Here is a 14862-nt window from a genome sequence, read left to right on the forward strand (position 1 = left end):
TAAAGAACATTGTTGGAGTCTGTGAAGAACCTCAGTAAAACAAAATTTTCCTATGAAGAAATTAGACACCATTAGTCGAAGTGGCACTGTCAGCTGAAATATACATCTTCCTCTTAGAGTTTATCCATGAAGCAATCCTGTGCTACAGCTCCAGTAGAGATAAGATTCAGCCTTTATGAGAAATTCTAAAGACATGAATTAGGATATATTGGTTTTGAGCTGGTTTTGGTGAATTCACCACGCTGTGACCGCCAAGGAAAAAAAAACAACATAGCTATAGTTTTATTTTTGCTAAGTAAAACACACTGTATTAATAATTTCATTTAATTAAAAATTTCATACAGGCATCTTGAAGGTTGTTGTTCCTGATTTATAAATGTGTCTGTGTTTGATAATGAATAAAGCAGCACGAACTGTAGTTTTCAACAGAATAATGTGGTATGAGGGATAATGTAATTTGGATCTACCAGATGGCATGATATTTATACTTTTTGCACCCTTTTGAGTTAAATATATGTCAGACATTTTTTTTTCAGTTATATAAAATATCAATGTACACGGTTACGAGGTGCTAACTGGCATTATTCACGGAGGATTATAAGGCAGAATGTCACCTTGAGAGTAAAATAAGCTTGTGTATGTTTTGTGGGAAAGAGCAGGAAATAAGAAAGTGCTGGACATGAAGAAAAGAGGAAGCTTTATGTATTTACAATAAGCCAACAATAATGGGAAAAAAATTGCTGCAAAAAGAGATTTCTTTAAATGAAGAAGTACAGACTTTTAAAAAAATACTTGTTGCTATCCTGCTGCATATTCCTTGTAGTAGGTCATGGAATGATATTTGCTTAACGTGTCCAGAGAAGGTTCCGAAATATTAGTCATGAAACAGGCAGGACCCAGGGCTGTGGCCTCAAAGAGTAATTAATTCTGCCAATGTTGAGAACATTTCCAGGTGCTTTCATTGAAAACCTTACCATAAAACATAATTCTCCTTTGATCAGCTGGGTAAAGGATATCACAATTCTGTAAATGTTTTAAAACAGATACAGCTAATATTGAAAAAAACACAGACTTAAAGACAAACAAGTAATCTAGTTGACTCTAGTAGGTACTGTCAAGGGGCATGAGTTCGGAGGCTTCACTGTTTCTCCTGAACTGTTCTCATTTTCATTTCCACAAGCTAGTACTGAGAATTTGGTCCATTACCAGTGGTCAGGGGAGCAATCCCTGAAAGCTCTTCTCATTGATGGGGATTGATACCGAATCATGGATATTTCTGAGCTGAAAAGCTGTAGAGCCATTTTATTTTTTGTCTTCAAAGGAATTGAGATTTACTAAAACGACAGTTCCTTCAGTGGTTTGAGTTTATCTGGCTGCGGTGGAAGTAGATGTGTGGAAATATCTCCTGGTGGAATCAATCCACCTTGTTTTCATATTCCTGATAATTTGCTGCACAAGGCTGGGTTTGATGAAATCACCACTAATTCATTCTGTCTAGCAAGACAGTGCAGAGTTGGAGATATTGTAAAATATTACAAGGCTCAGATTGATCTTTACAATTATATTTTAACGGACTTCCAAATATAGGATGGTACAAAAATATTTTATTATTGTTATTATTATTGTTGTTATTTTACCTCTTGGACAAATTAAGATCTATTTGTTGTGTTTTTGGAGTCAGAAAAATCTAGAAACAATATTTCCATTTATGCAGTGCAGTTTTTGCTGTTCCTTGTTCTAATTCTAGCTCTTGACAGAAAATACAGTGTTAGTGACAGTGGTATGTTAACTGGCCTGGCATCTTGGGGTGATATAATTTCCCAGCAATGATTCTGCCACTTGTGGCTTTGATACAACATTATGCTCAATATTTATGTAGTGAACAAGAGGTCTCTTCCCTTTCATTACTGTAACATAGCAAGCTAATTGGAAGTATATGAAAGTCTTTTATTTGTTTTAGAGGACCATCTAAAACAAAGATTGTATTAGAAGATGGAGAAATGCAGCATCAAAAGTGGCTGAATCTGCACTCAGATTGGAAGAGTAAGAATGCTTCCACTTTACATGCACTTCTAGTGAATGGGTAAGTAACAGGTAAAGGAGATTTATTTCACTGCTGTGGTTAGTCACCACGTTTGGAGATCACAGATGTTTCAGTAGAACTTTATCAATTTACAGTAAGCTTCCTTAGCAGGTTATCTGACCTTAGACAACAGTATATTCCTTTTAATTAGTTCTATTAAATACATAGCTAGTAATGAGAAGCCAAGCTTCAGTCATGGCTGAAACATTTGAACTGTAATTTTGAGATTAAAGAGCCAACTAAATTACTTTTAGCATTTAGGACAAAACTGGAAAAGCATTTGAATCCATCTTCAAAAAGCAGATTCCTTGTTTTCCTTTTCCTTTTTCTAATGCCCTGAGGAGATTTCAGAACACCTGTCTTCCACAGGATATTCCTCTGTTTCATGAGAAAAGATTGGCTTGCCTGAATGCAGAGAGCTGAGGTAAAATATGTGTGTGAAGAAGCAGATCTGAGAAATACACCTAGATTTCTTCTGTTCAGCTCCATCATTGTCTGTGGGAAAGCTTTTCTGTAATGACTGAAATAAAGATGAACTAAAATGAAAGGGAAACATACCACTGTGGGGTGGAACTAGCACAAAACTGAAGCGTTAGAAAGCAAAAGTAGGCACTTGCAGAAAGATTCTTTGTAGTATTTTTCTACTGAAGAAGTCAGCCCACTTACTGAGATTACAGCCTTCAAGAATAACCAGAGGAACAGCTAATCCATGTATGCAGTCTAATTCTGCTCTGTTTCTGCATCTGAAAAGCACTTACATGGGATGGATTAATAAGTTATGGAAACAAAAAGGCAGTCAGCTGAGCAGCAGTGTTCTTGGTTTTAATAAGAATCTCCCTTTGACAAAGAACTGCTATTTTTGCTCTCGCATCTGAAAATTTCCGAAAGGATTTTTTTTTTTCTTAATATGTGCCTTTGTGATCTTCCTGGGTTTTCATCAACATGCCACATCTTTTGGGTCAAAGATTTTCATTAAATGTATTCCAAATAAATTCCCCGCTTTCAACTGCAAGGATGGAGAAAGCAGCAGATTCTCTGTGCTTTCAGGTGCCATAAATTAAGACTTCACAGACCGTACACCCCAGCCAACCTCAGAGCTGGATCAGTGCCCATAGAACAAGGTTGCCTGCAAAATGTGTAGCACCTGCTCATGAAATGCTTTGTAGAGCTGAACTAATATTTTAAATTATTGCAAGCAGACTCTGGAAGCCATTGACAATCTGGCATAAGAAGCTCCTTGTTTTTTTTTTGTTTTTTTTTTTTTTACATTTGGGGAATATTCAACAGCTGAGTTCACAGCAGTGGGTACCATACTTGTGCTGATATACAAACTGTCAAAAATAACACCCTGTAGTTGAGACTTTCATTATGTTCTTTTTCTAATATTTAGGCAGATGTGCCGAAGCAGAAGCAAAGTGGCTCTCCTTTGCACTAAAGAAGGTAAGAGAAATTCATGTTTCTGAGAGAACAAAGGTATTTTTAAAGATATGTTAAATGTATTCGAACAAATTCAGTTGTTTAGTGTCATTTAATTCTGATATTTTACTTCTGCAACATCCAATTTTGCATTGCCTCTTTTTCTTCCGTGCTGTATTAAATTTTAGCAACTTTTGTTATTTTGAACTCTAAGGTTCTCTATAGTACTAGCTTAATCTGCTCTTGCAAAATGAGTTTTGTCAGCAGTCAGCTTCCAAAAATTAATTTGAGAAAACTTCTTGAAGAAAATATTATTTATGACAAGAGAGGTTACTAGGTGACATATCTGGGAGTTGAATCTGTGATCTGTTTAGCTGTGAATCTCAATCACAGAAGAACCTAAATTAGAAAACTACAGACCAAATCTGGAGGCACAGTGGATTGTGCAATATTAAGTTTTTCTGTTGAAAAACACAGAAATCCTTCGTCTTGAATAATAAAATGTTCTACATACAAGGAGATGTCTGCTGAAGAACACATACATTATGAATTTCCTGCCATGGAGAAAATTAATCAGAAAGTATTACCTAAATTTGGGAGAGTAATAAAAATATTTACTACTATTACCTGAGAGTAACACCCCAAAGGAGCCTGTGAAAGCTATTTGCTCCTGACATATTTTGCTTTAAAAGCACATAATGCTCCTTGACCGCAGACGTTACTTAGGTGAACACAGAAAGGATTAAAAATTACAAATTTGATTTATTTATCTACCAGAGATATCTGCAATGTCAGCATACCTTCCCTTGAGATGTAAATTGCAGAAACTGGTGGTGTTCTTTCATTCTCTGAATCGCACTGAGCATAAACAGGATAAGTAATAGCAGTCTGTCATCTTACTAATCCAGAATATGAAGTAAAACGAAAGTGAAGGGCAAACTAATTCAGGCAATTCCTATCTGCCAGGCAAATAGGAATCTGGTATAATTTACACTCTAAGTCTCTTTATAAAGTGGAATGGGTAGAGTACTGGAAAACCTTGGACTCTGCAAATATTTCCCTTAGGAATTTCCAAGAGCAAAGCAAGCTTTGTGTCTTGCAGCTAAGTAAACGTTTTGACATGCACCTCACACCTGGCTTAAGCAAGTGCTTATTATTGCTGGCCTGATTTTTCCAGAAACATTCCTTCTGGATAGTACAAGTAGCACAAAGACGTTGTTAGCTGTCAGAAAGACAGTGATATGAAATCAAGAATCCTTCCCAAGGGCAGCCAGTAACTCTGTTCAAGATAATCATCTTTATCAGTTTAGCTTGGTTAATAATTGGACTGAGCAGGTCAAAATTAATCTCAGGAGACAAATCCCTTTATAGAAAAAGAGGGATAAAAATGGCTCAATGTGTTTGATATTAACATGTGGTTTTTGATGACTTCAGATACCGTACTGTTCAGTGTAATTTCATAACACTGTTAATGTTGTTCTGTGGCCACAGTTTTTCTTCCAGGTCTTGCATGCTCTGTGTTTGTGGTAACAAATTACTCCCTTCTCATCTGTTTCTCACTAGACTGTGGCCATCGCCCTGCTGCTCGCATGAACAAAAGGATCCTTGGTGGCAGGACCAGTCGCCCAGGCCGATGGCCATGGCAGTGCTCTCTGCAGAGCGAGCCAAGTGGACACATATGTGGCTGTGTTTTGATTGCAAAGAGATGGGTCTTAACAGTGGCACACTGCTTTGAAGGGTGAGAGGAGCTCAGTTTTACTGTTTGTGTACAAATTAGATGTAACTTGCATGTGAGAATTACAAAGTGCACCCTTCGTTACCAAACATATTGGCAGCAAGTTATGACCTTTGCAGAACAGCAAGAAGCCTGTTTTTAGAGACAATAACAAAGAGTAAATGGTATAAAACAACATCAGGCTAGGTTTTGACATTCATTTTTGTCTCTGCTGATGAAAGCTAAATGAATCACAGAATCGTAGGGGTTGGAAGGGACCTCCAGAGATCATCGAGTCCAACCCCCCTGCCAAAGCAGGTTCCCTACAGCAGGTGACAATCAGTCCTGCTGATTTTCAGCAGGAAACCAAAGAGAAAAAGAAGACCAAAACTCTAATCTGATAGGTCTCACACAATGCCATAGATTTAAAAAAAGAAGGGCTTACAGCATAGAAATGACCCTGAAAAATGCTTTGGTCATTAAAAAATAAAATACAAGTATTTAATCATAATGTAAGTGATGTACTGAAGTTTTCTGATTATAAACTCTCTGTGACTTCATTATCATTGTCAATCACTAGAAAGTCAATATTAACCACTAAGTGCTTCATGGTCTATGAGGTCTCATGGCAGAGACTATGGAGAGCAAAGAAGGTTTGTGTAGCTTTGGAACTGTCTTAGTCATTGTCAGCTTTCTGATGGAAACCAATTTTCTTTTTAAAGAATTTGATGAAAGTGCATTACCTCATTAGTTTTGTCTTGTTCTGAAGTTATTTGTATTTTAAAGATATTGAAATGTATGTTTCCTGCTGTAGTCAGCAAATCTTTTTTGCTCGGTGGTTGTCACCAGTGCTTAATCTTGCTTAAAACTGGTTTGTGCTCACTGGAAATTTTTGGACTGCACTAAACACCTTTATTTCTTTTTAAGCCAATAGAAGTTCTGTGGTAGACATGTAAATGTACATCAGTTTCTACAGATGAACATTTCTTTCTAACTTTAATGATTCTTTTTCTTCAGCAACAATTTTGTTTCTTTTTGTTTCTGAAACACTGAATCCTTTGGAATTTTTTTTTCCCTCTGTTTTTCTTAATGTAAAGAGATGTGTGGACAGAACACTAAGACATGTGGCTAAAGGGGCATGGTAGGCCAAGTTTATGTCTGGACTTGGTGATCTTGAAGGTATTTTCCAACCTAGTTAATTATATGTTTGATGTAAAAAGTCTTTTTCACTTTTGTATTCCAAATGCCCTAAAGTAGAAAACAGATAGAAAGTTTTTTAAAATGCTAAGATAATTTGGTTTATCGATTCCTTGTGTTATGTGGAGAATATTTCTTCTCTTCTGCCTCTCTGATGAGATTAAGGATATGTTTCCAAGGACCTGAAATCTTTACAGTCTTTGAGTATTGTTTCCTACAGCAACAGTAAAATCATTCCCAGTGCCACAAAGTTTCTTTAAATTTACTAAACCAGCCAGTTAAGAAATTAAAGCATATTTTAAAGTGCTCCGGTGCATTAAATAAAAAATATTTTGTGAAGTCTGGGATGCAAAATATAAAGACTATACCAGTAATGCAGTACGCAACATTAATGCCATGAACATTTGTGGAGATTGTAAATGGAAAGGAGCTATATTAAGCAGAGTCATTTGCTTGTTTCATTGGCCCTTACTGTTTTTCCAGATCTGTTTGAAATGCTTTACAGCAAAGCATCCGTGACATTTAAAGTTTTTTTACTCAGTAGTAGGGTAATACTTTCTGGCTGAGACTTCTCATTGCTCCGAGCAATGTTCTTTTTCAATGCTCATAAAAACAATAGGATACTCCTACCACTTAAACTTGAAACATCTTGGAAAAACACAAATTAATTATGATTGTAAAAAGACAGTTGTAGTCTGAAATACAAGAATTCTCAAGGAACTCAGATAAAAATAGTCTTTATTTAACAGCCAAATCTCTTTCAAAATTTTAGAAATGACAATTCTGTTGAATACTGTTAAAAAGCTGAAATTTCACGCTTTAATTTACATTGCTATAATTAAGCTTCAGTCTCTTCAAAGGAACTTAGTTCCATGGAACTATCTCAATTATTCAGAAAAAGGGACTTTTCTGAGGATCTTAGAATCACAGTCTCATTAGAACTTGTGACTTATTTTCATTTACAATCAAGAAATTACATCACCTAACACTTTAATGAGGTCTGTGTTTTCTTACGTCTTTACAAATCCTAGCTTAATCCTCCCATTTGCACCATATCCATCATTTTTTGTGATCAGGGGAATTTGTAAAAAACTTGTAGACAATAAGAGACTTTTTTGCATGACATCATAGAAGATTTAATTCTCATAACTGAATTGCATCTGTGAGATTCCTTTGCGGTTTCAGCTTGAGTTACTGCTGTGAGCATCATACTGATGCACAATACTGTCACTCCTAGAGAAATGAGTTCATGCTCACCAGAGCGCAAATGAGCACCTAGGGACCTGGGAGGATCCAATTTTGAGATTCTTGGGTATTTAGTACAGCAAATTTTTTCAGTAGCAGTTAGGAAGGGAATGGAAAGCATTGTCTTTTGTTGATCAGTAATGATGCCTAAGCATTTGTTTTTTTGTAGCATTTCTATCATGTACACAGGTTTGTGAAGTACAGTATGCAAAAAGTCAGGGAGAAAGAAAACCTCAGGCTTTTAAATTAAAAAGAACTTGAATTCAATTTCCCGTTTTCCTGTTTGTTCCTAAAGGAGAGAAAACGCAGCTGTCTGGAAAGTAGTGTTTGGGATAAGCAATCTTGATCATCCATCAAGCTTCATGCAGACCCGATTGGTGAAGTCCATCATCTTGCATCCACGCTACAACAGAGCAGTCGTAGACTACGATATCAGCATTGTACAGCTAGATGAAGATATCAATGAAACAAGCTATGTAAGACCTGTCTGCTTGCCCAGCAAGGAACAGTTGGTACAGCCAGATACCTACTGCTATATCACAGGCTGGGGACACATGGGCAACAAAAGTAAGATAAACACTTTCAGGAATATTAGGAAAACATGTTAAGAATCTACTGGGTTAATCAAATAAGTGATCCCACTACAAAATTTTATCCATTAATACTAATGCTGGACTCAATTCACAGAATCGAGAATTGCAGGAGTTGGAAGGTATCTCAAGAGATTATTGAGTCCAACCCCCCTGCTAGCACAGGCTCCCTATAATAGGTTGCACAGGTAGGCGACTAGTTGGGTCTTGAATAGCTCCACAGAAGGAGACTCTACAACCTATCTGCACAACCTGTTCCATTGCTCTGTCACCCTTATTCTAAGGAAGTTCTGCATGTTAGTACGGAACTTCTTATGTTCAAGTTTTAGGCCATTACTCCTTGTCCTATCACTACACACCACCAAGAAGAGACACATCATTTGCCTTCCACATCCCCTCATATATTTGTAAACATTAATCAGATCTCCCCTCAGTCCTCTTTTCCTCAGGCTGAACAGAGCCAAGTTACTCAGCCTTTCCTTATACAGGAGGTGCTCCAGGCCCTTTATCATCTTTCCGGTCCTTCGCTGGACACCTTCTAGCAGATCCCTGTCCTTTCTGAACTAGGGAGCCCAGAACTGAACACAGTAGTCTAAATGTGGCATCACCAAGGGAGAGCAGAGAGGAGGATCACCTCCCTTGGCCTGCTGGCCGTGTTCTTTTTAATACACTCCAGATTAAATACTAAGGATCTCTAACTGGTCTTGAAGGGAATCCAACTGTTGCTTTTATTTTTTTCCAAATCATCAGCCTAAGTTTATGCTCCTAAATCCATATTCAGACATGATGTTTGATTTTTCAGAAATGCAGAAGATCTAGAAACTCCTATCAAGAAAGTCACCTGAAACTGGTTATCATTTAACTCACTTAGGCTGTCTTTAGAATTGTATTGAGATAAGAACCATGTCAGATCATTGCTGGGGGTAACATTCTTAGTTCAGTGGAAGCTGGAGATACTGAAAGCAAAGGCATACAGGCTGAACGAACAATTTTCTTGAGCCAATGCTCTGTGTCACACCCCTGGCTTGTGGCAAGATTTATTCTATCAAGGCTTAATCACAAGTGTTGTCTCTGAAGAGAAATATTACTGTGTTTTTTGTGCTCAGTTGCCCCTGAAATCCTTGGGTCCCATTGGAAGAACATTTATGTTATGTAAATATCTGTTTTGATAGACTTATCTTGGGTCTCTTCCAACCCAAGCCGTTCTGTGGTTCTATGATCTTTCATGCACAAAATGCAAAGTATCCTGGCCCCAACCCTGTTAGCTCTATCCATTATGTTTCTCCCTTCTCTGCAATAGCAATTTTCAGAAAGGCTGTTCTGTACACTGGATAAGGAAATTTTCCTTTCAATACTGCTTCACTCCTAGTAGCCAGGTCCATATATGTGGCAAAAACTAAATTTGCACTAGTGAGGAACATGCTGTTCAGAAGCAGCTCCAAATCTATCAATCTAAAACTACATTTTATGTAATGGCAGGAAAAAAGTAACAGAAAGCTTTTGTACCTCTGGTAAGTAGAAAAATGTTATTTGCTAGCTGATGTGGTTTCAGCTTTGTTATTAAAGGCTTTATGTTAGAAAACTGCAAAAACCATCTTGGTTTAGTATTTCATGCTCTGGGTTTAACAGTTTACCTTCGAATTTGAGCTAAGTCAGCTGCTCGCAGTAGAATGAAGTCCTGAATGTGAGAAGTAATTTCAATATCCTTTGAAATCTGATTCCCTGATACATTAAGTTGAATTTACCCAAATGCAACTCATGCTTGCGTTTATACCAACCTCGACTGCGAGAGATACTAGGATTAAAATGAAGAGTTAACTCCTTCCTCTGCCTCACATTACTGCTTTCCAGCCAGTACTGTCCTCATCATAAAAGTCCCGTAACACATCACATAAAGGTACTCTGCCTCCTCAATCTTCAGTATTGTGCAAATGCACAATAAAGTGTGTCAGCAACACACATGTGCTTGGTCATCCTCCTGAATGCAACATATACAGACTTGGCTGAGGAATCTTCATCATGAATCCTGCATTGCAACCATGAAAAAGAAGACCCACAAACATCTGAGCTTCAATCTAGACCTATGTGTTTTTGTTTTATAATATATATGCACACATGTTTATATACACACACAGATAAAATAATATTCAGATCTATCTGAAGGAAATATTTATCATATCTCAAAGATCCATCACAGATAAATATTTTCATATGTCCATGTGTTTTAATACTTATTTCTGTTTTTCAGTGCCTTTTAAGCTTCAAGAAGGAGAAGTGCGCATCATTTCCTTAGAGCAATGCCAGTCGTACTTTGACATGAAGACCATTACCAGCAGGATGCTGTGCGCAGGCTATGAGTCTGGCACCGTAGACTCTTGCATGGTAGGCCTTATCTCTAAGGAGAAAGCTAGAAGTACTTCTAGACATCAAGGTTCTGTGACATTTATTAGGTTCAGCATACTTTATCTAGTGTAGAAATGTCTACAATCTCTCGACTTGTTTTAACCCAGCTGTTATTGTTGCTGGTGCAACCAGTAGGTGGCCATTTGACATGGGGCATTGACCAGATCACTCTCAGCAGTCTCCTTCATCCTCAGTGACTCTGATGCTGTGAAACTGAAATCAACTACAGTTTATGGAAATGAAAAGCTGATGTTCTGAGGTTTATCTGTATTAGTGAACCAATAGACTCACTTTTAAAATAACAGTAAGCCATTTGCAGGTACTTTTTTGTATAGTTGAAAAAGGAAACAAATATGGGTAAATGTACGCTGCTACATAGTTGGGCAGAGCAGCCAGTCCTTACAGCTGGGTTACTTATTAAAGACAAATCACTCCAGGAACTGGGAAAGAAGCTTTTGCCGTGTGACTACTGGCTATGTATAGCCTCTGATTTTCTTTCGTATTGCAGGGTGACAGTGGAGGACCACTTGTGTGTGAGCAACCTGCAGGACGCTGGACGTTGTTTGGTTTAACATCTTGGGGCTCTGTCTGCTTTTCCAAGGTTTTGGGACCAGGAGTTTACAGTAATGTGTCACATTTTATTGACTGGATTGAAAAACAAATATATATCCACACCTTTCTGCTGAACTAAATCCAGATGGTAAGAATTGTGCTGACAAACAGCAGGAAAATGGAATCAACCTTCAACACTGAAGATTTTGCAGTCCAGAAATTCTGTGAAAAGGAGTCCCAAGCTCTTTCTATTTTTTTTTGTGGAGCTATGGGATATGCAGTGTATGTTCACAGTTGACCCTCTGCTGGTGAATACACTTTGGGGTAGAATTAATAATCCTTTTTTTTTTTTCTTTTAACTCTTGTGGTGCTATTCCAAGCACAGCAAAATGCTTAAAAGAAAAGAAACAGTCACTTTCTTCCTTTCAGATATTCAAACTAAGCAGTAGCACAGAATAGAAAAACTTTTTAAATGGCCTATTTTAATACTATTCGATTTGTAGCACATGCATCTTCTCTCACTGTCACAAGGTGCAGACTCAGTGCATTCAGACAACGCTGGCAGGGCACAAATTCACCAGGGCCATGCCAAAGGCTGCAAGTGTGGAAAAGGTGGCAGGGCTCATGCGTTCTTGCAGCACAGGGCATGGTGGTACAAGCACAGGTTCGAAGGGGCTGAGAAAACACAGTCTGTCCCTCAGAGTGGCCAACATGGGTAGGGCACTGCAGCGTACTGACTCTACTGCTCTGTTCCGGGGGCCAGCTGGTGTACCTCTTCAGGCTGCTGTGTGGCACTAGTCGGCAGCCAACAGACCCATAATACTATTTGAGGCACCTAAAACCCACATTTTGTTTATCAGCCTCTTTGGATCATTTTTCCCAAATTTCTACCACTTAAGTTTTCTAAAGCTTCTGTGTCTCACAGTGTCCAGAAATGCCCACTTCCTGACAGCCCTACATAGAGTTGCACATTTATTAAAACTGTGCCTCACTAGCTTCTCTTCCCTATTTTTTTTATCTATTTATAATGTTCAATCTATTAAGCATGCACTGACAACCTCTAGTCCTCTGGAAACACAGCGTCGGTAGAGCCACTGCAAATGCTTTTGCCTCAAGAGTAAGCTATTTGGAGCATCTGGGGAGACATGGAAAATGTAGATATAAAGTGCAAAAGATGCAGTGTGAGCAAATATGAGAAATAATACTGAGAAACAGAGTGTTTTTGGGTAGGCTTCTAGTATTTTGCACTGAGTTTAATTTTGCTTAACAAGATAAAACGATCTGGAGAGAGAAAAAGGCAAAGAGAAATCTATATGGCAGACGATTTGAGCAGAAAGTGGAATACAAATGTGTATTAGAAATGTTAAGCAAAGCACAACAGCTTCATCAGCAAAAGCCCAAAGGAGTCCCACTGAAGTGCTTGGTGGCAAAGTGCTCTGTGCAGTGATAAGAAGCCAAGCCTTGACTTCAAGAGTCTGGCTGAAAAAAACCCACAAGAAAACAGCAAACAAACCCACAACACTTTACAATGAAGCTTACAATGGAGCTTGGCATTGGCACCTTTCTACAGCTGGAGGGGAGTTGTTTCTTACTAACTGCTGTAGCTGGTGACATGCACAGCTCATGGCTTTTCAGAAAGCCAGATAAGGATGAGTCAGGAAGTTGAGAATTTCACTGGGGAGTAATGCAAGGGTGTTTCAGCCTCAGGCATACAGTAACTCTCGATGCTACCTCTAGTGTGCCCCCATGGCAGCATACAGGACCTTGTCAGCACAATGCCTGCCATACATGGAAACCTACATTAGAACAGCTGATAACAGAGATTTCAGGTACAATAAGTCATGTTACAACTAACCTACACAGCCCAGACTATTGCTTCAGTGAAAAGTTTGCCTCTTTCTTTAGTATCTTTTCCTTTAACATGTGTAACATTAGACATACTGGACAGATTCAAAAAAAGAATTATTAATTAATACTCAGTATTTGTCGTGGATTTGAAAACCCTATTTAAATGACTTTTGTATCACTGTTTGATGCTCAGAAAGAAAACCTCCCTAGGCTTTGCTAGTTTTTCCTTTTTTTTTTTTTTTTTTTTTTTTTTTAAAGCATATTAAGAATTTTGCTTTTTCTGTAACAAAAAATGCTCTTTCCCCAGATAGAAAGTTACAGAGACCATGTTTTTCCAGTGCAGGCAGGCTGCAGGTAGAGCATGTTAGTGGTGCCCTTGCTTCAAGGCTATGTGAGCCACAGCTCTCCCTGCTGCAGCTCTCTCTGGGGCCGGTCTCTCTGCAGCACAGCACAGGCAGCAGTTCTGCAGGCTTGGCCTTCTGGAGGTAAGAACAAGTAGGAGCTGTTGTGAATCTAGCAGCTTCCCTGACTAGAAGAAGCGGTTCACACCTCTGAATTAAACAAAGGACTGAAGTACATTCAGTCATTTTGCACAAATATTAGCACTACCAAATGACAGTACGTGAAATAATCACATACTTCAATTAATTAGGTTTGGCTCTGCGACATTCTATTTGCAGTCCCTCTCAGGAACCAAAAGAGAGTATTGCTTAAACAAAGGGCCCAGCCTCTCCAGTTTGGGGTGATGTAGAAGATATAATAAACCAAACTCCAGCCCACAGGGCTGCGGCTTTCCCCCACAGCTGTCTGCCACCGCATTCCATGTAAAGAGGAAATTTGTAATTTTATAAATGTATTTTTATACTGCTTTTTTCTATGTGTGCACATCAAATAGGCAAGTATATTCCTCCTCCTACTACCTTGAAACTATTTCATATGTGCTGCTGTAACGGCGATGGCCACAACCACGCTATGTTCCTTACAAGCATAGCCTCACTGCGAGGTGACACTGTTGGTTTCACTTCTACCATGACTGTGCAGCCAAATGGAAGCAATGTCATACAGACAGCCGATGTGCTTCTTTCTTCACTGTACTAATAAAAATTTACAATAATTTTCCTAGTAATGTCTCTGCTTCAGGTGTTTCAATCTTCCCAGAGACTCAGTTACAGTGTGAAGAGAGTAGTGACAAAATGATGACTTCAGCACTAATTCCTAAAAACAGGTTTGAAATGGTATTGAACTGCTCTTATCTGGTTTGTCATGCACTGCTGACAGCTCTGCTTTCATCACAAATTGGTGGAGGGTTTGGCACTAAACCTCCTCTGCAACTTGTGTAGGGAACCTGCTTTGGCAGGGGGGTTGGACTCGATGATCTCTGGAGGTCCCTTCCAACCCCTACAATTCTGTGATTCTGTGTGAACTTCTGGTTTCTTCTGCACATATGCATCCAGTACAGAAAAATACCAAGGACAGCACTATCAACAACAATTTGGGATTTAAATAGTTGAAAAATTAACATGTTTGGTTATATGGATTTCATCAGGCCAGCTAAGGACACAGCTCCTTACAATCAGGATGCTGAATTTCAATGCATGAAGATTTTGAAATAAAAAATACAAGCATGCAGAAACATCAAACAGTTAAAATTTGGCTTTTAATTGCAGTCAGCAGTAAGGCACCTGGGACCATGAAGACAGGAGTAAATAAACCAGAGTAAAACACAAACTAGTAACACAAAAACCACACGGAGATTCAAGTGTTAGAAAATTCTTAGCACATACATCTTTGGGATGTGATCGCTGCCTCCTGCA

At 38.4% G+C, this 14862-nt stretch overlaps 1 protein-coding gene across 2 annotated transcripts in view; it reads left to right on the forward strand.

The window, feature by feature from the left end:
* Positions 1-14170, forward strand: part of CORIN (corin, serine peptidase) — a 122434-nt gene extending 108264 nt beyond the window's left edge. For both annotated transcript variants that reach the window (XM_042870666.1, XM_042870667.1), the window contains 6 exons: positions 1961-2083; positions 3474-3523; positions 5063-5237; positions 7951-8222; positions 10494-10627; positions 11157-14170. In XM_042870666.1, coding sequence (XP_042726600.1) covers positions 1961-2083; positions 3474-3523; positions 5063-5237; positions 7951-8222; positions 10494-10627; positions 11157-11339 — 937 coding nt within the window. In that variant the 3' untranslated portion in view covers positions 11340-14170. The remainder of the gene's footprint in view (positions 1-1960; positions 2084-3473; positions 3524-5062; positions 5238-7950; positions 8223-10493; positions 10628-11156) is intronic.
* Positions 14171-14862: the final 692 nt, after the last annotated feature.

The sequence above is a fragment of the Lagopus leucura genome, unplaced genomic scaffold (assembly GCF_019238085.1).
Source record: "Lagopus leucura isolate 7727_CA_CO unplaced genomic scaffold, USGS_WTPT01 Super-Scaffold_100004, whole genome shotgun sequence".
Taxonomy (NCBI): Eukaryota; Metazoa; Chordata; class Aves; order Galliformes; family Phasianidae; genus Lagopus; species Lagopus leucura.